At 48.1% G+C, this 27,565-nt stretch overlaps 12 protein-coding genes across 12 annotated transcripts; 3 read left to right on the top strand and 9 right to left on the bottom strand.

The window, feature by feature from the left end:
• Window positions 1–253: 253 nt before the first annotated feature.
• On the top strand, window positions 254–1,220 carry BDW43DRAFT_305718 (arylformamidase; the record flags this gene model as incomplete). Its single annotated transcript, XM_032045854.1, has 2 exons — window positions 254–351; window positions 431–1,220. The coding sequence occupies 2 exons, from the start codon at window positions 254–256 to the stop codon at window positions 1,218–1,220; spliced, it is 888 nt and encodes a 295-aa protein (XP_031905653.1).
• Window positions 1,221–1,492: 272 nt separating this feature from the next.
• On the bottom strand, window positions 1,493–3,112 carry BDW43DRAFT_69103 (casein kinase II subunit beta family protein). The gene is made up of 3 exons (XM_032050394.1): window positions 2,973–3,112; window positions 2,317–2,562; window positions 1,493–2,257 (listed from the first exon to the last, which is right to left on the bottom strand). Exons 1-3 carry the CDS (start codon window positions 3,030–3,032, stop codon window positions 1,766–1,768), a joined length of 798 nt encoding a protein of 265 aa, XP_031905652.1. The 5' UTR covers window positions 3,033–3,112; the 3' UTR covers window positions 1,493–1,765.
• A 987-nt stretch (window positions 3,113–4,099) lies between these two features.
• On the bottom strand, window positions 4,100–4,840 carry BDW43DRAFT_305716 (uncharacterized protein; the record flags this gene model as incomplete). Its single annotated transcript, XM_032045853.1, has 4 exons — window positions 4,100–4,325; window positions 4,559–4,601; window positions 4,658–4,686; window positions 4,746–4,840. The coding sequence occupies 4 exons, from the start codon at window positions 4,838–4,840 to the stop codon at window positions 4,100–4,102; spliced, it is 393 nt and encodes a 130-aa protein (XP_031905651.1).
• A 76-nt stretch (window positions 4,841–4,916) lies between these two features.
• BDW43DRAFT_305715 (uncharacterized protein) lies at window positions 4,917–5,426 on the bottom strand (the record flags this gene model as incomplete). Its single annotated transcript, XM_032045852.1, has 2 exons — window positions 4,917–4,986; window positions 5,047–5,426. The coding sequence occupies 2 exons, from the start codon at window positions 5,424–5,426 to the stop codon at window positions 4,917–4,919; spliced, it is 450 nt and encodes a 149-aa protein (XP_031905650.1).
• Window positions 5,427–6,254: 828 nt separating this feature from the next.
• Window positions 6,255–7,773, bottom strand: cbhC (putative cellobiohydrolase; the record flags this gene model as incomplete). The annotated part of the gene is made up of 6 exons (XM_032048852.1): window positions 6,255–6,299; window positions 6,360–6,601; window positions 6,659–6,916; window positions 6,986–7,123; window positions 7,185–7,438; window positions 7,496–7,773. The coding sequence occupies 6 exons, from the start codon at window positions 7,771–7,773 to the stop codon at window positions 6,255–6,257; spliced, it is 1,215 nt and encodes a 404-aa protein (XP_031905649.1).
• Window positions 7,774–8,354: 581 nt separating this feature from the next.
• BDW43DRAFT_259852 (FAD-dependent oxidoreductase) lies at window positions 8,355–10,377 on the bottom strand. The gene is made up of 3 exons (XM_032040133.1): window positions 9,617–10,377; window positions 9,177–9,552; window positions 8,355–9,122 (listed from the first exon to the last, which is right to left on the bottom strand). Exons 1-3 carry the CDS (start codon window positions 10,101–10,103, stop codon window positions 8,762–8,764), a joined length of 1,224 nt encoding a protein of 407 aa, XP_031905648.1. The 5' UTR covers window positions 10,104–10,377; the 3' UTR covers window positions 8,355–8,761.
• A 654-nt stretch (window positions 10,378–11,031) lies between these two features.
• On the bottom strand, window positions 11,032–14,175 carry BDW43DRAFT_296233 (NADP-dependent oxidoreductase domain-containing protein; the record flags this gene model as incomplete). Its single annotated transcript, XM_032044176.1, has 4 exons — window positions 11,032–12,324; window positions 13,195–13,885; window positions 13,961–14,089; window positions 14,153–14,175. 4 exons carry the CDS (start codon window positions 14,173–14,175, stop codon window positions 11,032–11,034), a joined length of 2,136 nt encoding a protein of 711 aa, XP_031905647.1.
• A 965-nt stretch (window positions 14,176–15,140) lies between these two features.
• manF (putative endo-1,4-beta-mannosidase) lies at window positions 15,141–16,695 on the bottom strand (the record flags this gene model as incomplete). Its single annotated transcript, XM_032044175.1, has 4 exons — window positions 15,141–15,436; window positions 15,498–15,626; window positions 15,690–16,463; window positions 16,530–16,695. The coding sequence occupies 4 exons, from the start codon at window positions 16,693–16,695 to the stop codon at window positions 15,141–15,143; spliced, it is 1,365 nt and encodes a 454-aa protein (XP_031905646.1).
• A 1,032-nt stretch (window positions 16,696–17,727) lies between these two features.
• BDW43DRAFT_68977 (uncharacterized protein) lies at window positions 17,728–18,840 on the top strand. Its single transcript, XM_032050393.1, has 4 exons — window positions 17,728–18,181; window positions 18,232–18,396; window positions 18,458–18,585; window positions 18,654–18,840. The coding sequence occupies exons 1-4, from the start codon at window positions 17,979–17,981 to the stop codon at window positions 18,752–18,754; spliced, it is 597 nt and encodes a 198-aa protein (XP_031905645.1). The 5' UTR covers window positions 17,728–17,978; the 3' UTR covers window positions 18,755–18,840.
• A 658-nt stretch (window positions 18,841–19,498) lies between these two features.
• Window positions 19,499–20,320, top strand: BDW43DRAFT_259840 (alpha/beta hydrolase). The gene is made up of 2 exons (XM_032040132.1): window positions 19,499–19,916; window positions 19,984–20,320. Exons 1-2 carry the CDS (start codon window positions 19,527–19,529, stop codon window positions 20,299–20,301), a joined length of 708 nt encoding a protein of 235 aa, XP_031905644.1. The 5' UTR covers window positions 19,499–19,526; the 3' UTR covers window positions 20,302–20,320.
• Window positions 20,321–20,349: 29 nt separating this feature from the next.
• Window positions 20,350–25,475, bottom strand: BDW43DRAFT_319147 (WD40 repeat domain-containing protein; the record flags this gene model as incomplete). Its single annotated transcript, XM_032048851.1, has 6 exons — window positions 20,350–22,622; window positions 22,659–22,752; window positions 22,795–22,812; window positions 22,883–24,030; window positions 24,277–24,868; window positions 24,948–25,475. 6 exons carry the CDS (start codon window positions 25,473–25,475, stop codon window positions 20,641–20,643), a joined length of 4,362 nt encoding a protein of 1,453 aa, XP_031905643.1. The 3' UTR covers window positions 20,350–20,640.
• Window positions 25,476–26,042: 567 nt separating this feature from the next.
• On the bottom strand, window positions 26,043–27,086 carry BDW43DRAFT_319145 (uncharacterized protein; the record flags this gene model as incomplete). Its single annotated transcript, XM_032048850.1, has 3 exons — window positions 26,043–26,296; window positions 26,354–26,853; window positions 26,911–27,086. The coding sequence occupies 3 exons, from the start codon at window positions 27,084–27,086 to the stop codon at window positions 26,043–26,045; spliced, it is 930 nt and encodes a 309-aa protein (XP_031905642.1).
• Window positions 27,087–27,565: the final 479 nt, after the last annotated feature.

The raw sequence follows: 27,565 nt of genomic DNA, 5'->3' as shown, positions 1-27,565 counted from the left end.
TATTTCCCCCCACCCTTCACAGATGGTGTGATAATGAAAAGAACATACCGAACCTTCCTCGAACTCCATAACTACAGCTTCAGTTGGGCTTATCCGTCAAGGCACTAATTACTCCGCATAAGATCCCCTCCCGACTAACTACTACTAAGCAACCACTCCTCTATTTAAGGACTAACCGTCCCTATTCCCTCTCATTATGTAGCAAAATTCTGGCGAAAAATAACAAGATAATTAACAGCAAAAAATATCGAAAATGCCTACCGAAACCTTCAGCTACGGCGAGGACCACGACCTCCAAACAGTGACAGTAACCACCTTATCAGAAACATCCCACAAAGGTTACTGGATAATGTACATACATACTTCAACCGTCAATCCACAATCTACACTTATATTCCAATCAATTTAATCACTAATCTTCATAAACTAGCCTAATCCACGGCGGCGCCTGGCGCGACCCAGACATAACCTCCCTCAACTTCGCCAACCCTGCCGAATCCCTCCTCGCCTCATCCCCAACCTACGCCCACACCCAGCGCCACATCGCCGCCTTCGCATCCATCTCCTACCGTCTAAGCCCCACCCCAAATAACCCCCAGAACCCCTTAAGCACTAATCCCCGGGAATATCGCGGATCCAAACACCCCGATCATATCAATGACGTGCAGTCTGCCCTAGCCTTCCTGCAACGTGAATACGGATTTGGGGAGCAGTATATACTCGTTGGACATAGCTGTGGGGGCACACTGGCGTTTCAGTCAGTGATGGGTCGGTTTAGTGCGGGGGTGTCGCATGGCCCGGTGGCTGTGCTGGGTCTTTCCGGGATCTATGATTTGAAGTTACTTCGGGATACATTTAAGGGGATCTCAGTGTATCAGGATATTGGGGAGGGGGCGTTCGGGGCTGATGAGGCTATTTGGGATGCGGTTTCTCCGGCTGTGGTGTTGGGGAAGGATGGTGTGGAGGGTGGGTGGGGGTCTGGTCGATTGGCTGTTCTGGCGTACTCATCTGAGGATTCGCTTGTGGATGCTAAGCAGTGGGAAGTTATGAGAACTGCTCTTTTAGATAGGTGGGTGAAGGAGCAGTCTCCAGCTCAAAAGAGGTCCGTTGAGATGTTGTCTCTCAAGGGTCAGCACGATGAATGCTGGGAGACAGGAGAGGAGCTGGCGAGAGCTATCGCTTTTACTATTGAGAAGTTACAGGAGATGATCTCTGCATAGATTGGATATCTTGTTTGATGAACACTCACGTTGTGGTGATCCAATCCTCAGCTATTCCTCAGTGATGTGGACAATATTAAATGAAGCGCACATTAAGGAATTGCCACTTTGCATCGTCATTCACTTTACGTCTCTATTAAATGTGAATTAAGAGGATATGAAACTAGTAAACATTAGAAGGGAAGAAACTAGACCAGCCATTCTCAAAGCTTCAAACGCCCACCAGTGTTTGACATCATAACTTCAGAGTACAGAAAATTGAGAAAAGAAACCTTCCATACGCCCACAAATGGAAAACAGCAATCCACAACATGAAACCGACAAAGGAGGAACATGCCATATATGACGGGAAAACCCTGGTCGAAGTATTTTTTAGGAAAATTGAAAAGCACGCGCAGGCAAGTAGCTTGGATAAGAGAAACCACGAGCCATGGGATATGTTGTATATGACAATATGAGAGGGGAAGTGATGGGGCATGGTCAAGCCAGCGTGAGCGTTGGTATCGTCAAGAAGAGACAGAAATCAGAACCAGAAGAATAGTCTCTCAAACTCCCAATTCCATACGGCCAGATGCAGCGTCGCCCACAACCCGCTCCTTCGGATCAAAGGTCTGGTCTTCATCGTCGTCTTCTTCCTCCTCTTCTACTTCGTCATCTTCGGCATATTTAACCTCCATGCCGGCATCGCGTAGACGCGCCTTCATGTCTTCGCGGTACTGATCCTGCCAGCGCGCCAGTGCTGCGGCCGCATGAACTCTGAATCCGTAGATACGAGGTTCATAGCGGCCGACACTCTTCTCCGGAACCAAGCCTGGATACACCTGGAAGAGCATGCTGGGAAACGAGGCTCCAAAGTAGGCTCCGTCGATGGAGGCATGGCGAGAGGACTTAGGGTTATAAAGATCTTCGCACTTTGGGCAGTAGAGACGGACAGTGCTCATATTGGGAATGTCATGCTGGCCCATAGGCAGAAGAGGTTGCCCTTCGCACATCACACGGGGACATTTGCCGAAATCACCCTTCTTGTACTTGTCGACCTAGTCTAAAGTCAGAGAAAATTGTCTTTGTGGTTACAAGCTCCAGGTCAATTATATACCATCTTCGCAAGGCCACGGGTGGTGACGATATATCGTGCATGGACGAGTCCATAAAGGTGACGCGCCGATTTCTCAATCTGTTCGCGGAGGTCGTCATCCGCATCCAGGTCGAACACATCGGTCACCAGATCCAGGGCATACTGGTAGTACGGCACCTCAGTGTTGAGCCCGGTAAGGTTGAAGCGATCAGTCAAGTATTCCTCATCAATTTCACAGAAATATTCGTTTCCGCGAGAGGAGATGAACTGTATGCGCCAATTAGCTTCGTCGTCAGAAAGCGGTGGTAGGTAGATAGGATATCTCAAGCGATAAGAGCGAGAAACAGGGTCAGTTTTGAAGTATGGTGGAGCAACCGTAGAAGGAGGAGCGGTATCAGACAGCTCTAACTTCACTTGACTGGATGGGGCAGACTCCATTCTTGCAGTTGTAAGATGGTGCAAGGTGGCAGGTGATGCATGGAACTGGCGAGTTGAGAGGAAGTGTTATAGTTTCTCAAAAGGGAAGTGCTTGTCCTCAACTTCTCCTTCCGTCTTTCTCTCACTAGAACTGCATCAACCAGTATCACCATGCTCCTTCCTTCACCCACAATCAAGCCGCAACAAACCCCACCTAGTCACTCGTTCGCGTGAGCCACGGACAAATAAAAATGACTCACCCAATCTCTCCAGTAACTGGTATAGTCACTGTCAGTTTCGCTATTGAAGTCCTCCATCATGTTGCCGGAGTCGCGTTAAGGACAAGATAGGAGTGTGTTTCTCGACCTGAAGGTAAGATTATTTTCTTGACTTTGCCTGTGGCAGTTGCTGAGAGATGACTAGGTCAGACTTCTCCGGCGCAGGAGAACTCTCAGAACCACACAGCTGGAATAATCTTCCTCAGAGACACCACGGGCACAGCGTGAAGAATAGACACTCGGGAGGAAGGCGAAGGTCGCAGGATGGAGGATATGGAGATGGTGTTGCAGTGCGTGTCTCTTCCGCATCCCGTTGTCACTTTGGTTATCAGTGGATTATCCTCTCCGGGTTTAGCGCGGGGTTGGCGGTGAGTTTATATAGACCGTGCCTTTGATCACCGCCTTTACTGACACTATTCTGGGTTTATCCCGTGCAATCCCGAGCCCTGAGACATGCTGGCTTAACCTTTCCAGCACACTTATGCACAGACTACGACTGCATAACCCAAACCTCATAGTCAAAGACCCCGTGATGCTTTTCCCAGTGAAGAAACCCCTCCGTGGATCTTTCTTTACTTTCTGTAGATCTTACCGCATGGTGTCATTCAATTTCGAGGTCGTCGACCATTGGACCCTCCTATAGTACCTAGAGGTACTACTGCTCAAGAACCCCCTGAACATTGAAAGTTCTTCTCTGACCCTCTAATAAGGGAGTACCATAGCATTGCTTAGGGGATTAGTTGGATATCATTTGGATAAACAAGATACTACCCGGAATCAAACTGCCACCTTAATTAGACTATCTGTGCTGTATATTCCCGGGATGAAACATGTGTTGACATTCCATAGAGCCATGTAGGATCACTGCTGATGTTGGCTCAAACCTGACAAAACCATCTCCAATCCAAGCATGGAACTTCTCTGTTTGAACGATCTAATGACGGCAGCGGAAAATGTTTTCAAGACTCTCACCTTCTGAGTCTGAGCTCTCTCATCTCTGTCTCCGCCGAATGGCCTCGTTCGGTCGGATGAAGTCGTTGTTTTCTTCGTATCCCCATAAGAGAGGGAATTTTTGGAGCCATTATCCGATACTAGTTCGGCCTGGTCCCCTAGGTATTGTGAGGGCCTTTTACGCTCTCCTTCTCAGTAGACGAAACTTGACGCTCGTTACCACCTAGACGGGGCCCGAGGGTCTGCTTGAATTTTTCAGAGTCAACTTCCCAATGCAACACAGTGTGGACCTCAGATGGGTCACTTGCATCTGCCTCTCGCTGCGCCTCAGAGACAGTTCGGATTAGGTCCGACAAGGGTAGGCGCGTTTTGGAAACCCGCTTTCTTTTGCAGCACATGTCACTTTCAGTCCGTTTACATGAAGTCCGCTTCTGTGTGTGGGACTGCACTTGTGTAACACGATCGTGAAGTCCATCACATCAATACCCATGCATCCACCAAGTAGTATGACAACAACCCATGTATTCAACAAGATAGCGTGCACTAGGTCCTGCTCTGTGTATACTTGTTTAGAGTCCAAGAACGAGCCGTATTTTGCAGAGGCGTGGATTACCTACTCTTCTAGATGGTAGTACTTGACGAGATATTTGACCTTCGACCCTTTGCGATGTTAGCCATATACTCCAGCGACCAAATCGTGATAAGGTGGGACATACAATGCTTTTGCTCCTTGAGCTTATAGAACCTAGATGCTGTAGGGGAAAAGCTTTGGGAATAGGAATGGGTGAACCGTTTCTGTCATACATCTGTAGTGGGAGGATGGGCTGGCTCACAAACGCGATTTTGGAGTTCAGAAGGATTATCTCAGAATTGTCAATCTTGTCGTCGAATTTGTCCATCCTGGTCTCCATTCTGTACATACGAACTTCAAACTTATCTATCCTGACCACCATTCTATCCACCTTGGCCTCCAAGTTATCGATCTGGTCTCGACCACATCCATCCTAACTCCAACTGACCAACCTTGGCTTCCAGTCTATCCACCCTAGTCGATCAAGCTTAGTCTCAAGCCTGGCCACTTTAGCCTCAACTTTGTCCATCTTACCTCCAAACGATCCACCTTGGCACCGAGTCCATCAATCGTGGCATCCATCCGAGTAAGCCATTGTTCATATTATAAACCTCGCTCTTCATATCCAACTCCAACGTACTAATATTGGCATCAACACGATCAAACCGCTCATGAACATTCTGAAACGTCGGCGTGATACCCTTATCACGACTCGCAGGACTCTTATTGATCTGATCGAATTGCGGCTGAATTACATTTCTACGGAAATTAACTATACGAATGGTGAGATTCCTTTGCATTGCCTCCGCTCGATGAATCAAGGAATCATCGAGATGCAGGATCAGAGATTCCTCTAGCTCGCTATTTCGTCGAACCATAGACTCTTCCAGTTCCTCTGTCCGTTGACTCAGCATCTTATCTATGCGTTTGGTCAGGGACTCTTGAAGCTAATTGTTGTGTTGGGGGAGAAGTGCATGGATCTCATTAGATCGCTGGGTTAGGGATTCTTGGACGTGGTAGGTTCAGGCTTTGGTTCAGTTCTGCAAACTGCTGGATCAACAGGGTGAGGGGTTTTTGGGGTAGAGAAGGTTATGCCAGGAGCCTGGTATCGTGTAATAATAGCATTGTTTGCTCACTCTGTTAGGTATCAATTAATGAGTAAGTCTAGAAATGAGTTCTTTGTCTCGGTATGTACTGGATGATATTCGCTCAAGCTATTGTCTATTGTCGTACGCTGATTTGATCTAAAAGACTCACATGGGTTGATGTCTGCCGTGACTTTGGTAACAATAGCTAGAGAGGTGTCTACGTAGATGCCTACTCGACACCTGGGGCGTCAAATCAGCTGTGGAGGAAATGGCGATTAAGGGTCTGCTAAACGGAAGTGACCATCTTGGATGTTGTACCTAACCATTCTCCTATATTAGTAAACAAGTCAATTCACTAGAGATAGCTTCTATCAAACAAAGGATTCACCACTCCAATCACACATACTGTCATATAAGAGGCCTATATACCACCTGAAGAGGATAGCTCAAGTTGGGCATAGTTTGAGAGTCTCTGCATACCATTGATCCACCTATTTGAGTTCAGGATCTATCTACGCTAGTTGTACCGCCATATAATCGGCAAGTCTGATCATATAACACAATATTTTGTCATTCCGTTGGTGAGCTTGCACTGCTATACGTATATAAATGTACTTTCATGAGGCAGAGAAACCCTTATGCCCAAATCCAAGCTTACAAAGAAGGGTTAGCATTCGCAACCAGCTGCTCAAAGTAGGCCTACAGGTCCTTGTCAGCACGAGGACATACAAACTGCAGGATTTCTGAATATAATCTTACCTGGAACCAAGTACCAGCCTCGGGAGCAGGCTTCAGAGCATCATCATATCCGCAGTGGGCATCGTAGCGCTTCGCAGAGTTATCTGAGGTTCCATCACTCTCACCACCAGGCTTAACCCAAACAAAAGCATCGACGAGCTCGTCCCCAGTATCTGTGGTAGGGCGGGCACCGAAGCCTGTTCCCTTTACGTTACACCAGTCACCCCATTGGCTTTGTCCTGTGGGTTGTTTTCCGTTGCGTCCTGTGCGGAAAGGTTAGGCTATAAGGCTATGTGGTCCTGAACTATTTAAAAGCTAACCTGTATCAACGATGAAGTGAGCGTCAAAGCCAGCGCTTTTGAGCTGCGGCGCAAAGTTATTGATGTAAGTCTTCTCGTCGCAAACCTGGCTGCCTTGTGTGTACGGAGGGCATGAGTTAATGGACCAGGCATTGTAATTTGCCACATTTGTGGCCAAACCACGGACAGCGGCAGGAGAACCTGCATTCTTAAATACGGAAGCATAGAGCTCAGCTGCTGGGCCGATGTTTGCTGGCCAGCCTAGCCATCCTGCATGACCTAGTATTTGTTAGAACACTGCTTGAGGCAAGCATGTTAATTAAAGATGGTAAAATATTTGTGACAAACCGGCATCAAGGTACATAGCAACATTAGGCAAATTCAGCTGCTTCAAAGCGTAGCTGGTACATTCCAAATAGGCGTCCTTGGCGTTGGCGCACTTTTGCACGTTCAGGTTGGTTACCAGGTTTGCCAAGCTATCAGGCTCTATTAGATGTCAGTGGCGTGCCTCACCCAGGAGATGGCACTGCATCTCAGAGATACTAACCAATGATCAAGATGATCTGAGTATCCGAGTACTTCTCAATCTGTTCGCGGATGGAGTCGATATACGCCTTGTATTTCTGAACACCGCCATCGCTGATCAGGTATTCTCCATTGCTAGCCAGTGCTGCACAGTCACGGTCAGGCAGGTCGTATACGACAAAGGTACCGGCAGTTGGGGGATTTGCCCCGGCATCATTCTTGCTCTTGATATCCTTCAGAAACTCGCCCATGGTGGGCACTTTGGCGGCCGTATCCCTATACAATTATTAATCAGACTTAGGTTCAGGCGACCATAAAGGTCAGGATGCATACAGCCAATGGAAAGACGGAACATTCGCCGCAGCACTGGCCTTCTCAGCCAGCGAACCGGTCATAGATGGGATAGCAAGATTCTCCACCTCGGACTTGTAGTACGGGTTGACATAGAGCTGATGTCCCTTGAAGGGATTTCCCCGTGCCGCTGCAATCGCAGTAGGAGCGGGAGAGCTCAACGCAGGAATTGACGATGAAGGAGAGGTAGTCTCGCTTGCAGCAGGCAGAGCCCTTGCGGCCAAGAAGAATAGCGGGGACAAAGCCCAAAGGGCTCGCATGCTGAAAATCTGCATGATGATGGCCAATTCTGCTTACTGCTTGCTGTTCGCGGTGTTTTAGGTTCCGTGAGCTGAATGACAGGACTTTGTGCTATAATATCTGAAGGATACTGGATCCATTTATACCCATCTCCGTCAAACTGTTATGTCATATCAAGAAGAAGAGCCAAATCCCAGCACATGGATTGAGGGTGATCCGGCTAAAAGAAAAAGTCACAAGGCCTTGAGTGTATGAATGCTTTTTCAAAAATATCATTTTAGATGATATGTATTGTCGCTTCGAAGAGCCGAGACGGGCCTTCCCCGTAGCGGATATGGTGCGGAGATGGGTGATCGTCATCACTTCGGTAAATCTAAGGCTGAAGTCATTTGGTTCTTTTCCTAATGGCTTAAGGGCCCTATTTTGCTCAAAAAAAAATGTATCAGCCTGAAAATATTGGGAAGACTGGTGTAAATAGGCTATGCATCGCGTTGAACAAGTGCCGATACAACAAACAGGGGTTTAAGCCGGGAAAGAAGGAAGAAATCGTGAAGAAACTTACAATTATAGCAAACCCATAATAGGCAAGGATTCCTGGAAAGCCTACTCATGCAAGGTCCCCAGAATGCCGACTTTAGTCACTAAAGAAGGTCAAAACACTTCCCGTTTCACGTATATTGGGCTGTCAATCGAAATGTATGCATAATTTCCCCGTCTTACAGGAACAATCACTATTTTCCGGACTAATGGCCCCAGGGCCCTTACAAATCAAAAAGCGTTACTGTATTTAGGCTCTCTCTTGATCTTCAAATGTGATTAAACTGTTGGCGGGTTGTCGGCCCGGAATTCCGGGACTTATATTTTACTACCATGTGCCAACATTGCAGGGCATACATCAATTCACGGTGCTAAGATGTGGAGTAATTTATGCAATGGTAAGGCCCTAGATCGAATGCCGAATTGCTTAAACCTTCCGATTCAATATCCGTTCCAGCAACGAAGATCAGCTTACTGGGTTTCCTTCAACGCTTCAAAGACCCCATTGTAACCGCAGTTATAGTCCAGGTTCGCTATTCTTTCTTCCATGGTTATATCCTTGGCCATGACGCGAGTGTCCTCTAGCACTTTCGCCGCACGTGGTCGCCGGATACCATCTACTTGCTGGAGAACAGCTTCGATCTGTTCATGGGAAAGGCCTGGACGGAGCAAACGAAGACTGTCGGCATCTTCGACTGCCATATTAGCACCTTGACCCTGCATTGGCGTCATGGCATGTGCAGCGTCTCCGATAAGAATCGCGCGCCCCCGGTGCCAGGTGGGCAGGGGGTCCATATCCTGGAGCTCCCACACTTTCACCTCAGTGGCCATGCTAGCATCGTTAACTATCGAAGAGCACACTCATAGGAGCATATGTAGCACTTACCTGAGGACAGTTCGAACCGGGTCGTAGAAATCGTTGAAAGTGTTAAGCATCTCCTCACGATCACCATCCGCATACCATGATCCCAGGACGTCGCCTTTGTCTTGAAGGGTGGGGAAAACGCAAGCAAAATTCATGTATTCGTAGTTGCGCAAAGCATACGCGGCAATTAGGCGATTGCTCCCATCGCCGGCTTGCAGAGCAGAGATGCGGCCGTCTGATGTGCTTGGATCCCACCACTCGGGGAGAGAGCCTAATGCCTCTCTAGCAGACTCCGTGGAGATCGCAATGCGGTAGCAGGTCAGCCCATTTTTCTTCGGTCGGCAGGTGTCAGAGCCAACGATGCAATAACGGAGACGTGAATGAACTCCATCAGCAACTGTCATGTCTAGATCAGTGCCTACGTTGGATATCGCTAGCCCATCAAAATAGGATGAACTGACCAACGACCATGTCAGATTCAACGGTAGAACCGTCCTCCAGCATCACAAGTCCCTTCTCGGGGTTAACATCAGTGACCGAGGTATTGTAGACCATCTGTGCCGGACTCCCTTGGATTCCAAGCTCTTCCGAAGGGGCAGTTGCAAGCCGCAGAAGTTCTTCACGGAAGTCGGATCGCTTCATACTAATTGAATCCGCTCCATACCGATTCTTGAAGTCGACTGGGAAGTCCTGTAGCCGATTACCGTTTTTGTCAAAGAGTCGGTACCCGTAGCAGGGCACAGCGCCAGGGCGTTCGCGATCAAACCCCATAGTTTGAAGAATTTTGACGCCGTTGGAGAACAGGCAGATACCCTGTCCTCCAGTCGCTGTGTCTGGACCGCCTCGCTCGTAGACAGTCACATCGTGGTGCTCACGAAGGATCCGCGCAGCAGCTAAGCCAGCAAGCCCAGAGCCGACAACAGTAACTCGGAGCTTCTCTTCAGACATTTGATGGAATATTTTCCCGGTCTTAATGTAGTTGGAGAGTGAGGTAAGCCTAGGAGTAAAGAGGGGGAGATGATGAGTAATAGCGAACACGAAGTTGAATTAAATCCAACCTTTTGCACTCCTATGACTAGCTAGACGTCGCCTATTTACGGCCCATTGCCCTCTATCTCAGCTGAAGAGAGCCATTATATTCTCCTTGCATAAACTTGCAGTCCATCAGTCAGGAGGCCCTAACCCCGAACGGCCTATTCCGTGTGTCCATACAGCTCGTAGCTCTCCCATGTCAAACCAATCCTTCTCAGTAAAACTAGGGCTAACCATGGAATAACATACGTTTGCATACCTCGGCCCCCGCCTCATAGACAGAAACGCCATGGAATTGATCTACATAGAGAGCCTAGTTAATTATCTCGTCAAGCCAATATAGTACATGCACATTGGATGCTCCGATTTGGAGACCTCCCACGGAATCTCCACGGAACGAGTTCGAGTCTCCACACGGAAGCACCACAAATTCATACTTCGAAGGCATTTTATAACAAGCAGAAGCGATATCATGTAGGCTTGAATGCGCCAACATTTTGTACCAGTATCTTATGACCCCATTATATTTCTAATAACATCATTCTCAATGATGAAAGGGACCCCTTGTTCTGGCTATACCAGACAAATTGCCATAGCGTAATGTTTTACGACTGAGATGGCTACTTTTGTTATTGCATACCATACATGGCTTACGAGAAAGGTATATCAAGGAACTGATAATTCAATTGAGATAGCTATCGGTAATTGCTAATAAAAGTGTTGGGGGCACGCAGCTACATGGTGTGTGTGCTCCACACATCCAACAAATCAACAAAGAAAATTAAAAGAGAATGACTATCAAAGCCGTTGTAAAATAACATAAAAGAGTTGGCAATCAAGAAAATTATGAAGGGCGGTTACATTCCGCGATGAATCGGTGTATCCCATCAGATCCATCATATTCAGAAGAACTTTCAGGGAAGCCCGTGCTCGAGATCTCACAGAAGAACGAACGGTCACCGAGTTCGCTGATGTTCACGCTTGAATATCCGGATGACGAAGAGGACTGTTGCCACGGATTCTCGCCGAATATGGTTACGTCCTCAAAGCTGAGTCTAGGTCCTGAGCGTTCAAAGAGCTCAGGCGAAGCCTCTGTGTGGCTCTTCGGAGACATCATTGCTTGCCAGTCAACTTCTTCGGGGGCCTGTGGCTCAGACGGCTCCTTTGGGAAAAAGTAACCCACCTCCGGGGATGCCGGGATACTTGGGGCAAAAGGAAATAGAAGGGCAAGATCAGCACCAGTACGGATATCAAAATCCTCGTCTTGCATAATCTTTCCTCGTTGGACCCCAACCTCGTCACAAAGGCGTTCAACAGTGGCTGCGTCACACCCAGGGAACCGCACCCGTAGCGTCGACCTGTCGTGAAGTAAGATGGGAAGATCACCCAAAGTTGACAAGCGTTTGAGATCATTTAGTACGGCGGATAGGTCCTTGAGAGCACGGGCAAAGTCAGCAGAGAGGCAGTCCAAGAGACCTTCTGAGTTGAGTGTCTCGCAGGCGAAGGCCCCGGATGGGTCAAACTTCTTCTGCAGGCCAAACGCTGTGATGGTAGGGGAGAGTTGGAAGTCAATGAACGATCCCGGTGCGGTCCGAGGGATTCCCATCATTTTCCGCTCGGCCTGGTCTTGAAGCGCGCTGACGGCCTTGTATTTCTTGTTTCCGCTGATAGCGTCAATGCCATCGAACCGGGCCTTCTGGCCGGAGAGGAAGAATGCTCGGACACCCATAGAGACGTTCTGAACGACCTGAGCGGGTGCAGCCGGACCATGCGAGAAGTACCGAGCACCGCCGATCCGACCAGCACCGATAGTATAGCCTCCAGCCGTACGGCCTAGAGTACCGCCGGTCAGGTTCGGACGAAGGGTCGACGCAAAGGGAGCGCGAGAGGTAAGGCGGCTGATGTTTGCTGCAACCCGGGATGTCTTGTAGGCAGCGCGATCACCCTGCAGGCCAGTTCGGAGATAAGAAACGAAGGAGCCCGCGCGAGTGGAGTAGTGGCGGCGCCGGGCCTGGCGGATTGCTGCAGCACGGTTGATGGGCTGAGAAGGGTTTATACGTGCGAAGGCTGGTTGGAGTCGTAGGCTACCATGCTGTACTTGTTCTGGGAACTTTGTTCTGATCGCTTTATAAGCCTTCTCATAGGCAAACCTACGTCGGCGTTAGGAACGGGGGCTATACTCCAGAGGATGGGTCATCGATTACTTACCTCGCTGCTCTCCAAAACTTTGGGAGCAGCAGGTGCCCACTGGAAGGCGGCATCCTGACGCTGAGGTGAAAACAGAGTTTAATGAAGAAATAAAGATGGAGAACCCATTCCCTGAGAGAGACAGTAGAGACCAAGTAAGATAAAGAAGTGGATGACTGGTGGGTGCCTGATCATATCGGCACAATGTGGCGGTGCAGCACATGATCCCCACGTGCACCAGTGTCGTCATCCCAGGGTCCCGTGACCCTCTTCTGTCTGCCATGTTGACTCCATAACAATACACAATTTATTGGTATCCATACAATCCTGAGCTACAGAAAATGATTCCTCTGGAGAAAAAAATCTTGAGGGGATTTGGCAGTATCTGAAGTTGCGTCAAAGCCAATTTATTCTACAGTCAGGCCTCGAAATATATATATATATATATACATTTGATCTATTGACCTTTAGGAAGCAACCAACGTGGACACACGTCAAAGGTATGTTGTTCGTCACCAATATAATCACAAATGGGAAGACTATTGTGAATTGGAATTATTCATTCAACTTCTTTGTACAAAGAAAAAAAAAAAGGGGGGCCATTTTCTAATATATTCTGGTATGTACGAATAATGCAAAAGCTTAAGTTTACTAATGGTATGGATCTATGGTTATGGATAACTGGGCTAGATTGTATGTACATTTCGAATTTAGGGATATCTAAGCTCTATATAGTGTCTGACAGGGATATCATAGTCGTCGTCATTTACTCATCATCGCCGAAGAAGACCTTAACCGGGAGCCAGCTATCACCGCAGACCTTGAAGCGGTCCTTCAAGTTGTCCAGCTGGTTAACCTCCTCGGCAGACAGGTCCCAGCCGTCAATCTCAAAGTTGGCGCCAATGCGTGACTTGCTAACAGACTTGGGGATAACGCTCCATCCCTTCTGGATACCCCACACAAGCAGGACCTGCTGAGGAGTCTTGCCCTTCTTCTCAGCGAGCTGGAGGAGAGTAGGATCCTTGTATAGGGGAGAGTTGGTGGAGCCCAGGCAAGAGTAGCCGGTAGAGTGAATGCCCTTGGAGGAGTTATAGGCGACCAGCTTGGGGGAGGGGTTGTTGGGGTGCAACTCAATCTGGTTGACGGCGGGGACGATCTTGGTACTGGGGTCGTTCAGGAGCTTCTCGAGGTTCTTAATGCCGAAGTTGGAGACACCGATGTTCCTGACCTTGCCGGTTGCAGGCAGCTTCTGCATTTCTTGCCAGGTCTTAATGAAGTCCCAGTCCGGGAGGTGCTTGGACTTGTCATTGGGGTCGGTCGAGCTGGGCCAGTGCACCAGGTAGAGGTCGACGTAGTCAACGCCGAGGTCCTTCAGCGAGGATTCAATACCCTCGGTGACACGGTGGTGCCAGGTGTTGTCGAGCTTGGTGGTGATCCAGATTTCCTCGCGGGGAACACCGGAGTCCTTGATACCCTGTCCAACTTCGGCTTCGTTACCGTAGGCAAGAGCACTAATGCGGGTTGTCAATTCCTGGCCAACTCTCTATTGCTTTTTGGAAGACACTTAAAATGCAGAGAAAACGTACGTGTCGATATGGCGGTAGCCCTTCAGGAGAGCATTCTTGACGGCCTCCCGGACCTCATTAGGCTTGGATTGCCAGGTACCAAGACCAATGGCGGGAATCTTGTCCCCGGTGTTCAGGGTGTAGGTCTTCCTATAACGAGACGGGTATATTAATGGGATGTTCTTTTTATCTTGCAGGGCCGTGGGGACTCACTTGGTGTGCTCGAGGTTGGCCATTGTGGGCAATTGAGTAGAAAGAAAGGGATATTATAAGAGGTTGGGATCCACGAGCAAGACGGTTTATTCAAAAAAGAGAGGAAGAAATTTAGAAAGGAGGGGAAAGGAATCCGCGAATTTATATAAGGGGGAGGAAAGCCACAGAAGAGAAGGGCAATGAAAGGCAGGTCCATCCTGCATAGTGGGGGATGATGTCAAATGGAGGGGTATGGTTCATTTGCATTGATTGCATTGATTGCAAATGCCCCTCTTTGGTGGGGACTTCCCACTCATTCCCTCCTTCTCCCTGGCCGCCCTCATCCGACCCAGATTCTATTACCAGCGAATAATGATAAAGCTTGATTCAGCTTGAGGCCAATGAGCGTCTTGCACCTGTCCAAATTATCTCCAGTGTGCTCATTTATTACCAATGTTCACCGGGGTGGTCTTTGGCCAAAGTCCCACCGGTAGCCTGAGAGCCGCTGCTAAACTCCATTCAGACTCTCCGCTGGAGTATTCCTCTTGTTGGACCATACCAGTTATCGTATTCGCGATTCTCAAGTGAGATGGCATCAACGATTGGATGCTTGGAGTTATCACCTCATTCTGGGCACGATCCGTGAGTAATACTAACCTTAAGTAGCTGCTCGGTCTGTGGAGTCATATAGAATGGCGAGCTAGGGTCCAGGTATTATAAAATATAATGAGTATTGCTTAAAAGGTTGATTGCTTCTTAGGCACAGGCTATAGATCCTCTGATTTGTCATACAGACTAGCTAGGCGACGGAGAACGTGTATGACCGCACCTGCGAAGAGCAAAAAGATAGAAACAGACGTTCCCCAAAGAGAATATTGGAGAAGAACGCAAGGAAGAGAAGCAGTGGAGGGGGTCCAACACCACATTGCTTAAGGTGATGACAGCTGGGAGGAGACTCGCTGTCGACCTACAATTAAACAGTCTCAATTCCCTTGCTACCTGCTTCGCCCTACTTAGGGATCTGACTGATATGATCCATAACGGCGCACTTCCAGTCATCGGTACCATAGTAGATGGTGTACTGGTCATTCGGGGAGTCGCCGGTGGACAGTTTCTGGCCATACTGCCAGAACAAGTCGGCAGCCATTCCAGAGCTAAGGGAAGTCTTTTGCCACTTAAGCTCATCCCCACAATGAGTGCCCTTAATGCCATACTCCTCAAACAGGCACGGCTTACCGGCCTCCCTGCAAGCTTTACCGTGGTTTTCTACCCATCCATTGCCCCATGCGTTGTCCTTGACACCCCCTGAGATTGCAGGTCAGCGTTGGAGTATCTTTCATAACGTAAGAGATAATTGAGTACTCACAGTCAGCAGTGTAAAGGTGGAACACTCCGAAGTCAATGTCGGGAATAGCCAAGTTCTTGACGAAGTCGTTTCCTTCGTTGGTGGAATACGGGTAAGACTTATCCGAGCCGATGGTCAGGCCCATGCCCTCTGGGTAAAATCGTTAGATATGCTGCTACCAAATTTCAGGTGTGACTGGGTTAGTATACATACCGTCACCAATGGCCACCATGTGGTTGGGGTCCAATGACTTAATGTAGGCACTGGTCTTTGCCGCCCAATCGTGGATAACATCAGTGCTGCAGCCAGAGCAGCGAGGCTCATTACCGAGTTCCCAAGCAAAGATCGCTGGGGAGTTCTTGTACCGAGAGACAACTGCCTTCACATAGGCTTGGTACACACCCTGGATTTTCTCATTGGTGTACCACTCGGTTTTGCTACCACCATAGACATTGACGTACGCGTCCATTCCACCATAGTCGTCCCAGTTGTTCACAAAAGGAATGATAAGTTTGATGCCATGCTTCTCAGCGGCAGCTACGACATAATCAAGACGCTGAAGGCCATCCTTGCCGGTATTGATGGTCGAAGTGCCCTTCGCCTTGTCATGGAGCTGGAAATAGACCGTGCCAGTACCGGGGGCGGTGTTCACATCGTTAAAGCCCCAGACACGGAGGATCTTCAGGCCAGTTTGTTCCAAGTGGTCGAATACAGCATCAACATCTGCATTGTTCGTAAGGAATGGCAACCAATAGGCATTTGTGCCAGCGAAATACTTCGTCTTGCCGTCAATTGAGAACTGCAATCCATCCGCCTTGGCAAATAAGCCGCTGCCAGACGGGCGAGGGGTTGGTGCGACCGTAGAAGAAGATGGCAGAGGAGTGGACTTTAAGGTTGTCGAAGCTGCCTTGTTGATACCCGTGCTGAGTGAGAGAGTAATGGATACCGACGGAGTGCTCGACACCGAGGGAGTCGTGGACTCTGCGCCTTTTGGTACGGATTAGATTTCTTTTATTCTGGTGACCAGCGCAGGGTAAGTCAGGTATCGCTCACCAGGCACGCATTGGCTGAACCACTCATTCAACACCTGGCATTTCCATCCAGAAGCACACGAAACAGAGCCGGAGAAGGACTTGCCCCCACACTGCGCCCAAGGACCAGCCTGGGCCGAAGCAGCTCCTATCACAGACAGGAGTGCGATAGACGAAAAGGAACGCATTTTGATAAAAGAGCGAATGGAACGTAAAGGAATGAATTTGAAAGAAACTTATAGGCTTGTCGAGCGGAAGAGCTCTGGCTCGAGGACATATTGAATTGCTTTATACTCATCGCGGCCGGGTACGCTTCTCCCAGAATCGCAGATCAAGGCTGTCCACAAGCTCCTTGAAACGCTAGAAATTACAAAAGTATCGTTATATTTTCCATATTGCGTCGGAGTTAGTGAAGACTGACGCATTCTACTGGGCTAGCGTCTTTACAGTGTCTGATTCCATCTTGATCCGTCTTGTTTCTGGAAATTCTAACTCTCAACGCGGAGCAAGTTCCACAGTTCTGGAGCCAAGGCGGACCCTTTCTCCCTCTAGGGTTCCGTGTCCGTTTAGGTAAGGATTGTCTCAGTTTGAGACTCATTTATTTTAAGATGGTCCCTGCGTTCCACGTGAGACAATTTGTCCAAGCCGAAAGTATGATTTGAATCTGATAGAAATCTCGATAAGACAGCCGGCATAAGTGAACCTCTACTCCCCACAATACTCTACTGCAAGGCACATCAGTGACATTATAGACTTGCAGAAAGAGACCAATGGCTCCGGGACTGTATTTTCAAACGAGTAAAGACCGGGGCCTTAGGAGAAAAACACGGCACGGAAAGGTGAACAGATAACCTCATGCCACAAGCCCGCAAACTTCGGCTCCTGAAAAGGCCAAGAAGATGATTGGTGAAGCCTGGCTCGAATGACAGGAAGTTGGACCTAGTGTTCATTATCCTGAAACGCTTCATTGGGCAACTTAGTTACCCCCGCGCCCACCAGACCGTTTTCTTTCGAAAAAGGAAGTCAGCAAAAGTCCATACAGTCGTTGGGGTGAGGGAAATGGATACAACTTGGACAGGAAATCACCTGTCTCAGACGAATAGCCACTTTCCCACCATCACTAACCATGAAATGAATGAAGTGGCTTCCTGGCACGCCACCGACTCAACCAAACCATACTTTAGATACGGAAGAGACCGGAATTGCCGTTCTAGAACCAATGAATAATTGGTCCAGATCTGGCAATGGCCAAATTGCTGAGTCCAAGAAGCTACAGAGCTGGTCAGACCGTGAAATATGCCTTTAGCATCATTTGTACAACCTAATTTGACGTGGATATAAAGATCTATAATGTACCCTCCTTTTCCGGGGGTTTCTTTTTTCTCTCTAACAAACAAGTCCTGGAGACATAGTCATTCTTTTACACATAGTCATTCTTTTAAAACACCTTCTTTCTCAAAGTCCGCTCAAGATGAAGTTCTCCCTTGCCTGCATCGCTGTCATCTTCGCCACTGGAGTGCTGACCGCTCCAACTCCTGATGCCTCGCTCGATATTTCTCTCGAGAAGAGGGATGACCGTGGACAATACACCGTCTCTGGCTTGGGGGAGCGCAAGAAGGCCATCCTCCAAGCCGGTGGTAACTCTCTTGACATTGCCATTGCGATGCTCGAAATGTAAGACACCATGACTCGCAAAGTGACTGTTCTAACGCGAAAATGATCAGTGAGGATATGAATACCAGCCATTATCCCTATGGGGATGCCAAGACTTACGACGCCGCCAACTTCGGTCTGTTCAAGCAGAACTGGGGTCAGCTTCGGCAGTGTGCCCATCGGTACGGCTTCAAGGGCAAGCCTGAATCCCAATGGAACGATGGAGCTGTGTTAAAGTAAGAAAACTGGAATCTATGATATGCCTCCCCTTGGAACATGGGCTGATGAAGTAAAAAGCTCAAATGTTTACGCCGACGTCGCCTCTCGCTGGGATTGCCAGAACCACTACGGCTATGACAAGTGGTTCGCTGGTCACCGCAACGGTGCCGCTGGTCTTGCCAACCCCTACACTGCGGACATCAACAGTATGTTCTGATTCTTTTATTCGTTTGTTCTACTTCGAGTACTGATACTGCTTCAATCAACTCTGCAGCCTACAAGTCTGCCGTCCAGTGGATCCAGAAGCAGATTGACAGCAACGATAAGTACAAGTACGATGACACCCGCTTCTGGGTCAGCGTTGTTGCCATCTAGGCGACGCCTTTCGTACCATTTTTTTGCGAGTGGTCGAGGGCCATACTTACGCTCTTATTTGGATCATTCTGCAACGTACTTCATTTCTTGTCAAGTAGCTCTCGTGCCTTTCGCAGTCGAGGTTTTTAGCATGTACTCGCTTGGGGGATTCTATTCTTGATAAACTTGATATTATATCATAAGCCTATTATAAATTATTTCTTCCCTGGCTAGAGTGTACTCTGGGGGAGCTGTCGACCCGATTCGAGCTATCAAGTGGCGCTAATGCTACGTAGCGGTTCCTTGACAAAACAGAGCTGTGTGAAATCAAAAGCATGCGACTTCCTCCAAAGCTATCTATTACCCAAGGTATAAGAAGATTTCTAATCCTCTACATAGTAATTTGTCATCCACGTTTATGTGCTCCGTAAGCTGAAGCCCCATTCAAACTCGGCCCCAGGATTCAATCCCGGTAAGCACTAATGCTAGCACTAGAACCCCTAAGCCCGTGAGCAAGTAACAATAACATTCAAAATAAGCATACAGAGGAGACCAATTCTACAGATTCCTGTCAGTCCCCCATCAATCCCCGTCCAATTGCAGCTGCATAAGCGGCGTCAAGCTAATACCAGCCATGTAAGACAAGCTCTCACTAACCCCGCAGTGCATCAATATGAAGACTATATAACGGACGATCACTAGCTCGGCATTTTTCTCCTCATACCATACTTTTTATACTCTACACAGTTTCTCACCCCCCCCCCCCCCACCCACAGCCGCCACGCACTCAACAATGACCCCAACAATCCTCTTCGTTCCCGGCATCTGGGAAGGTCCATCCGTCTTCGACCGCATCTCATCCCTCCTCACCGCCGACGGCTTCAACGTCGAGACAGCCGCTCTCCCAAGTACAGGAACCATCTCCCCGGGAAATCCGAGTATGAAAGACGACATCGCCGCAGTGCATCAACACCTTAAGAAGATCGTCGAACGCGACCAAGAAGTCTTACTCGTCCTCCACTCCGCGGGCGGGTTCATCGGCAGCGAAGCTATGGAAGGTCTTGATAAGAATGCACGCGAAAAGCAGGGGAGAAAGGGGGGTGTTATCGGGATCGTCTTTATAGCTGGGGCGGTGGTGCCGGAGGGATATGTGCATCAGCCGTTGCCGTTTGCTGTTTACGAGGTGAGATTTGGGGACGTTTCGGATTTTCCTATGCGGGAGTTCCTTGGTTATTGACCTTTGTGTATAGAGTGGGGCGTGCTACTGTGTTCAGCCGGAGGTGACGCTTTTTGGGGATTTGGAGAAGGAGGAGAGGGCGAAGTGGGCGGCGGTGCTTAGGCCGCAGCCTGCGGACGGATGGAGGGGCACCACTACGTATGCTGGGTGGAGGGTGGTGCTGAGTGTGTATCTTCTCTGTGAGGGGGATAAGAGTCTTTCTATATCGCTGCAGGAGCAGTTTGCAGATTTGGCTGGGAGTAAGCTCGTGCGGTGCAGCGCTGGCCATGTGCCGCAGTTGAGTCAGCCTCATAGGGTTGTGGAGGTTATTAAGGATGCGGTTTCAGCTTGAAGGCTTTGGTTCTTCTAACTCCGTATTATAATGATGGGCCCGATTTGTTGTAGTGAACAAAATGTCCGAATGATATATAACAATCTATAACATGCATTCATGGCGCACTAATTACAAAGTCAAAGTTAAAACTCATGTACAACATCTGATATGTTATTCTGCATGAACCTCACACGAGAGGTCTCCCCAACAATAATGCGGACCGATAAGAAACTGTTGACACCCATTTTCGTCTATACCAGGGACCTCAATCTCGGCTGTCAATCTTTTCTTTCGACTGAAAGGAGTGTGCACGATAGATGTTGAAACAGGGAATGTCATCGCATCGTTCCCAGGGAATCAAGCAAGTCCATTTGTTTCTTCATTGATATCGACCGTGATAAATGAAACAATCCCCGATTCGCTTCCAATTGCGAAAGTACCATCACGGTATGCAGATGTCTTTGGTCGGTACTCAACCGGCAGCCAAAGAACTCTTTCTGGTCCAATGTGTAGCCATTGGTCTCCCAACGTCACATCCTTTAGCGGAGGAGATGGGACTGCCTCTTGACCACTTCGTAACGGAAGTACACGAATTGCTCCAAAGTCTGCTTCCAAGTATCTGCTATCATCTGAAAAGTGTAAATGATTTATTCCGTTACGAAAGGGGGTCGATTGGCCTTCGGAAACAGATAGCGGTTTTCCGGTTTTCCTATCCCATACGCGAAGAGTATGGGAAAGTGTCCCTGATGCCACAAGTCTTCCATCTGGAGAGAGCACAACCTGATTGACCGCTCCAATATCTTGCAGTGTCTGAGATAATGCTCCTGTGGTTAGATTCCAAAGCCGGACTTTTGCATCATTGGAACCTGAGGCAAGCAGCTGTTCATCAGGTGAGAATTTTAGTACAGTGATTTTGTTCTGATGCTCCTCCAGTTCTTGTTGCAATACGCCTGTAGCGGTACCCCACACTCGCACCACATTCTTAGCGCTTGATGCAAGCTTCTTGCCACTTGGTGAGAATGCTATACACGCCCAATTTCCGTAGGATTCAAGGGAGTAGAGCCTTTCTCCAGTGTGTGTGTCCCATAAGGTAATTGTCCCATCTTCGTCAATTGAAGCCAAATGTTGACCACTGGGGGAAAATATTATACGGTCGACAGTATTTAGATGGTCCTCAAGTGTCTGTGAAATTTGGCCTGTAGCTGTGTCCCACAGTTGAACGCATGTGCTGTCTGATTGGGGCCGAAGCGCCACCATCCTACTGTCTGGGGAGAATCCAAATGTGGTGGATTTTCCACAGTATCCGTCGACAGTGTGAAGTAGGATTCCTTTTGCAAAATCCCACAATTGTATTTGACGACCAGAAACTGACGCCAGTAGCTTGGCATCTGGAGATAGTACAGTCGCAACAATTTCATCGGAATGATCCTGAAGGGCTTTTTGCTCTGCAATCAGGGTTGCATCCCATAGTCGCACACTTCCATCATCGGAACGCGATACTAGAAGTTCACGATTTGGTGATAGTGCTACTGTTGAAATGTGTCGAGTATCCCAATCAAACCTGTAATACAAGGCGCCCATGACCATTCCCCATAACAGAGGGGGAACAGAGCCACTCGTTTCCAGTGTACTACTGGGCGAAATTGCAAATAGTTCGATGAATCCAGAGTCAAAGGTTTGCCGCAGTTTGCCTGTGGTTGCGTCCCATATCCATATCGTTCCATCCAAAGAGCCCGACACTATTAGCTGGTTGTCTGGGGAAAACCCCACCAATACAACTGGTTCGCTGTGCTCTAAGTTCCGTAATACAGCCCCTGTGCCTAGTTCCCAAAGTTTCACTGTTTTATCAGTAGAACCAGAAGCTATTAGCCTGCCGTCAGGTGAGATTGCCACTGCATTCACTAGACCAGAATGGCCTTGTAGGGTCCGGAATACCGCACCAGTGGCTAGATCCCACAAATCAACTGTATGCTCGAGGGATCCTGAGGCAAGTAGCGTGTTATCTGGTGAGAATGCCAGCGCGATTACGGAACAAGCATTTTCTTCAAAGGTCTTATCCAATGTTCCCGTATTTATGTCCCATAACTGGACTATGTGGCCCTCGATTGTGTCATCCCATGTGCTATATGCCAGATGATTATTATCTGGAGAAAACGCAAGGGCGCTAGTAAGGATGGCGCTTTCGAGGGTATGGAGCAATAGTCCCGTGGTTGAATCCCACAGTTTCACAGGGGTGCCTATAGAGGCAGATGCTATCAGTTTGCTGTCTGGAGAAAATGCCACCACTCTAGGATTCATAATGTCCAGAGTCATGAGTTGTGCATCCCAATTATCTTCCACTTGAGGCAGCCTAACAAAGCGCCCAGATATTTCACTTTGGAAAGCCCTTCGGATAATTGATTTTTGCGGTGCAAATATCAGGGCAGAAGCATAAAGTTGAAGAGGTGCGTTGTTGATAATCCAAGCATTCTTCAAAATGAACCTGTTTGCATCATGAAGAAATTTTGATACTAAACGTCCTGACCCAGGCTTTGCGGAAAATCAGTCAGAATCCACTCCTTAAGGAATCGTTTTGGTTCCGGGAGATTAGTAGACCTACTTGTACTGCTGACTGTAATGTCCTGATACTGCCCACGACCTCTGATGCCAGTCCCAGTATACTCATGGCTTCCAGCCAGTGAAGAAAATGGGTTTCAAGAAAATTGTGGATCCGGTCTTGGTCAGCGATTTGATACCTACCCCTCTGTAGATGATAAATCCAGTAGTGACACGAGTATTGAAGCTCTGCTGGAAGATGGTCTTGAATGGTCGCATCGCTTATATCAGTTCGTACTGCTCCGTCACTCGACAATCCACAAATATTTCTTGAGAGTCCACCCCTTTCTCGAGTCATCACCTCTATACATCTAAAGAGTGTTTCCTTATGCGTATGTTCCTCGTCAACCCAGAACTCAGTTTTCGCACGGACCTTAGGATGGAGAAGGAAATCTCGAAATGACTGGTGGAAGAGCTGTATAGGCGCACTCCGGTCATCGGGGATGCTTAGAACCGAGTGAAGAAAATCCAATCTACGGCCAACGTCACTGGACGGGACATTTAGAAGTTTTGCCAGAGACAGCAGAGAGAGTGGGTTGGAAATAATGATGATTGTCCCGACAATCATCCGATATTCTTGAACCAGCTGTTGTCTCTCGTCTTCATCCTCTTCGCCATCCTCGCTATGCAATATTTGCTCTAAGACCGGAATGTATGTGTGCTCCAGTTTGGAGATGTAGCTTGTCGGAACATTCTCGCTACCTGCTAAGCCAAGAACTATAGCCAGGCGGGTCTTTGGGTCCCATCTCCTATCACCGATAAAGCGACACATGGTAGCAGCAGAGATGAACAAGGGACTAGCCATATTAACCAGATCTTGGATAATCTTCTCTCCGGGCCATTCTTGCGGAAGCGATAGTTTACGCCTCATTTCTTCAAATCTATCATTTATGAACAGTAGTATGTCACGCTTAATGGAAGACTCCACGATCTCATGAAGACTAAGGCTCTGATGGTCATCCTTCGAAATGCTATCGAATCCTTGGCGGACTGGAATCTCCGGCCGGCTGGTCAGAAACAGACGGATACCGATTGCACCTTGTGTTGAAATCATAGGGAGAAGTCGAAGTAGAAGGCCAATATCATTTTCTGGGTCGCACTCATCTAGCGCATCAACCACAATAACAACTGAGCAAGGGTTCACTTGGTCATCTTTAACCGATAACAGCGGCTCAAGTAGTAGCTTGTTAAACTGCTCTCTCAGGGATTTCGTTGATATAGAAGGATCCCGCTGGATCGCTCTTCGGATGGCTGGTATCAGGCGAGGCTCCTGAGTAATCATTTGTCGTACTATGGTTGGAAAGAACTTTTCTGCTTTTCCACAGTCCGACTTCCCTCTCTTGAAGAAAAAGCTGGCTCCCAGAAGACCGTTTTCTTGGAGTAACTTGCAAACAGTACGTGAGACTGTAGACTTCCCTGTTCCTGCCATTCCATTGAGCCAGAAGACGCATTCACCATGAGGTGAATGTGACCAGTCTATAATCTGTTTAAGAAGATCAGTCCTGGTTCCTGGGAGGCATTCTACCTCATGTTGATTCATGTATGAATCAAACGCGGCCCCTTCAGCGATGGTTAATTTGCAAAGCTCCATCTCCCGACTTATATCTTGAATACCGCTTAAGACATTGTCAATCTGAGAAAGGATGGTCTCTGCCTTTTCTTTCCAAACTAGTTGTTGATTAAACTGAACCCACTTTTCTAGGTATCCCTCCTCCTCTTTGATAGCAATCTTGAGTGCGCTCAATGGTTGATCCGTCATGGCCGTTACGCTAAGGCAAAATCGCGATGCAGCCCCTGATTCTTGGACTGAAACAATTCGAGCTGAATATCGTAAAATTGCAGTGTAAACACGAATGATAGCATTTCGAAGCATGTCTTTCGCATTGGTATCACTACTTTTACTTCCTAGGCAATGGGTCTCAATAAAAGCACATCGACTCAACACATCGGTGAGGAACTCTGTTGTTTGGAAAATCGAAGCCTGCAGATCCTGATGGTTTTGTATCATCTGGTTCTTTATTAGCCAATGTTATGTCTTGCCAATTCGGGCTGACAATCATTTCACATACGGTCAATCCCACTGATACCAAACCCCAAACTTTCCCTGAGTAACCTGTGGGGTCGCAAGCAATTACAGCACCGATGATGTCTTGAAAGGATAATGTCGCGCTGACTATCTTGAGAGCAGAGTCTCGGATGCTGATATCAGCTCCTTTGGATCTTTTAATCTTCAGCCCTTTCCTTTGGTATTCATCATAACGCTTTTCAGTGGTTTTGATAACCGCATTTACTATATCTACCATCTGAGATTCGCGACTGACACTCCTGCTCACATTGCTCTCGTGGAGATGACTTAGTCTGTGTTGGTCATCAGGATCAAGATGGACATAAGCGGCTTGCCACAGATCCTGTTGGTTTTGGAGCAGTCCATTCTGGGAACCCTCAATTACTAGAGGGGGTCCGGCGTCAGCCAGCGATGCACCAGGCTCTGAGGATGTCACACTCGCATTGGGTTCATCTGGACTCGGGCCGTCAGCAGGTTTTTTAGACTTCTTCCCCCGTCCCTTTCTAAACAGTTGTTTGATGTGAAATCCCATTGTGTCTGGTTATTATGATTACAAACCTGTACATGAAGAGAAACTTACATGATCGGGGGAAGGGCAAGGCGCCAGATCAGTGGCCATTTTAAATCCAACCGGGTCGGGCTGCAAGCGCTCGCAAGGCTGGCGACTAACTATGCATCTATAATTATAGACTTAACTTAAAGCAGAGTAGTTAGCAAGTCGGCGCTTAGTGTTCAATAACATTGCCTTTCTTTCTTGGCATCTTGCAATGCATTTTCATTTTTCCGGTCTTGTTCGCGCATTAGCGTCACGGTGTATAGACAGGCGAAGTATAGTTACCCTTCAACATTTGAGTTTCCCAAATCGCGGACAACATGACCACACAGCATCACTGCCAACATGACAAGCTCCCAATATAGCTCGATAGGGATCTTGACTAAACGCCCAACCCAGGAAAGACGTGCGGTGTACGATAATGAAGTGTGGCCATACTGTTGTCAATGTGATATTCTCAATTGTATCTTCCGAGTATGATGCATTGCTCCCCATGTACCACAGTAGAGTGAGAACACAACATCCAGGACCTAGGCGACCAAGAAATCAGACCTGCGCAACCTCAATTGAGCTCCACGTGTCCTTTAATTCCCAAGCATCCGCAACAAAGCTCAATGCCCCTATGAAGGATTCCGGAATCCCAATTCCAGCAGGCATACCCCAGTGTGCACAAAGCGTTGCCCAAGTAAAGCTGGATACCAGACTCTTCCTCCATGTACGGATTTCCTCCCTCCGCGATAGTGCTTGCGCATCTTCCTCGTTGGCTATAGTCCCACTCTCCCCTTCTCGGTCAATGATTTCTATAGTACTGTCGGTCGATAATGCTACCTCTTTGTCCGCTCGCCTTCTAAGCACACTCTCACGCCAGAGCTTCCCTAACTGCAGCACCATATGAACACCCAAGGCACGAAGGCTCCAAAAATATAGTTTCTCAATCTCAATCCTTCTCCCCCATAGCCTTGTCGGCAAAACATCCTTTGACATAAGGAAAGCGACGTTTTCCAGAAGTTGGTACGTTGTGGACGCCAACAACTGAAGTCGTGTTAGTCCTCGGATGATCTGATCCAGAGGTGGGGTCTCCGTGGTTTCTGAGCCCCAAGTCCATATCGAGAATAATCCAAGGAGGCGTATAGTGGAACGAGCGTCGAACATTATAGACGAAAGCGACAGTAGCGGTGACGATGCGGATTGGCCTGGACATGAGGTAGGGTTATGCCTTTGCGTGAGTCTCAGGAGAGCATGTAGGTGAGCTATAGCTTTTCTCCAGATCCTTGAGAGAATAATGTAATGTAGAGCGTGTGATAGGTATTCAATAGAACCGAGAACAGTATCTCGCCCAATTGAGCTGGAAATGAACCTGTCGTCGGAGCATTAGCTACGAGCTCCGTTAGAGATGAGTATTGACGGCGCGTACGTGTTTACTTTCTGGGTTGTGAGATCGATAGACCTTAATCCGGCTGATGTCAACCAAGTCTGACATTTCCCCATGCGATGTGGACCTGTATCAGCGGAGTGTGTTGATTCCAGACAACTTTCCCTGCCTGGGGAGGTGTCTTTACACCCCTTTTGCTTGCGACTGTAGTCCGACATATCGTCACCTTATGACAGCGATAGAGTGACTATGGATATGCAAAATATTTAATCGCCAGCCCTCAGCAGCTTTGAGGAAGTACTAGAAGCATTGATTAGCAAACCTCGATAAAAAGGCAGGGGCTTCCGAGTTTCCGACATTCCGAATATCTTTTTTTATATATATGGTGTTCAGTGGACCCGAGGAGCTAATAACAACGGCAGGACCTGCCTAATTCAACCCTTAGCTTCTTCAACAATTTTCAAATTGGGGGTGCTTTCGATCAAAAACTTGTTGTATTTAAGTGCTAGTTTATTTACACTCAGTGGGCACTACAATTGCGGAGAAAATAAATATTATCAATATTTATTGTCTGCGGAGTAAATGAAATGCCCCGAGATTTACTACTACGTAGTACTCGGTACATACTAAAGGTACCTGACAGAGGTTCAATCCATTCCCGGCAATATGCTAACCCTAAGTTTTACGTCATCGGTGC

This window comes from Aspergillus alliaceus, assembly GCF_009176365.1.
Source record: "Aspergillus alliaceus strain CBS 536.65 unplaced genomic scaffold BDW43scaffold_2, whole genome shotgun sequence".
Taxonomy (NCBI): Eukaryota; Fungi; Ascomycota; class Eurotiomycetes; order Eurotiales; family Aspergillaceae; genus Aspergillus; species Aspergillus alliaceus.
Note: the sequence above shows the minus strand (reverse complement) of the source record. Positions and strands in the feature narration are given on the sequence as shown.

Excerpts from the sequence above, each read along its gene's own strand:
- BDW43DRAFT_259840 (XM_032040132.1), top strand. The coding sequence starts at position 19,527 with ATGACCCCAACAATCCTCTTCGTTCCCGGCATCTGGGAAGGTCCATCC. Across the intron at positions 19,917-19,983 it reads TGCCGTTTGCTGTTTACGAG|AGTGGGGCGTGCTACTGTGT; the intron begins GTGAGATTTGGG and ends CTTTGTGTATAG.
- BDW43DRAFT_69103 (XM_032050394.1), bottom strand. The coding sequence starts at position 3,032 with ATGATGGAGGACTTCAATAGCGAAACTGACAGTGACTATACCAGTTAC. Across the intron at positions 2,563-2,972 it reads CCAGTTACTGGAGAGATTGG|TTCATCTCCTCTCGCGGAAA; the intron begins GTGAGTCATTTT and ends TGGCGCATACAG. Across the intron at positions 2,258-2,316 it reads CCCGTGGCCTTGCGAAGATG|GTCGACAAGTACAAGAAGGG; the intron begins GTATATAATTGA and ends ACTTTAGACTAG.
- BDW43DRAFT_68977 (XM_032050393.1), top strand. The coding sequence starts at position 17,979 with ATGAAGTTCTCCCTTGCCTGCATCGCTGTCATCTTCGCCACTGGAGTG. Across the intron at positions 18,182-18,231 it reads GCCATTGCGATGCTCGAAAT|TGAGGATATGAATACCAGCC; the intron begins GTAAGACACCAT and ends GAAAATGATCAG. Across the intron at positions 18,397-18,457 it reads AACGATGGAGCTGTGTTAAA|CTCAAATGTTTACGCCGACG; the intron begins GTAAGAAAACTG and ends TGAAGTAAAAAG.
- BDW43DRAFT_259852 (XM_032040133.1), bottom strand. The coding sequence starts at position 10,103 with ATGTCTGAAGAGAAGCTCCGAGTTACTGTTGTCGGCTCTGGGCTTGCT. Across the intron at positions 9,553-9,616 it reads TGAATCTGACATGGTCGTTG|TTGCTGATGGAGTTCATTCA; the intron begins GTCAGTTCATCC and ends TAGACATGACAG. Across the intron at positions 9,123-9,176 it reads CCGGTTCGAACTGTCCTCAG|CATGGCCACTGAGGTGAAAG; the intron begins GTAAGTGCTACA and ends TAACGATGCTAG.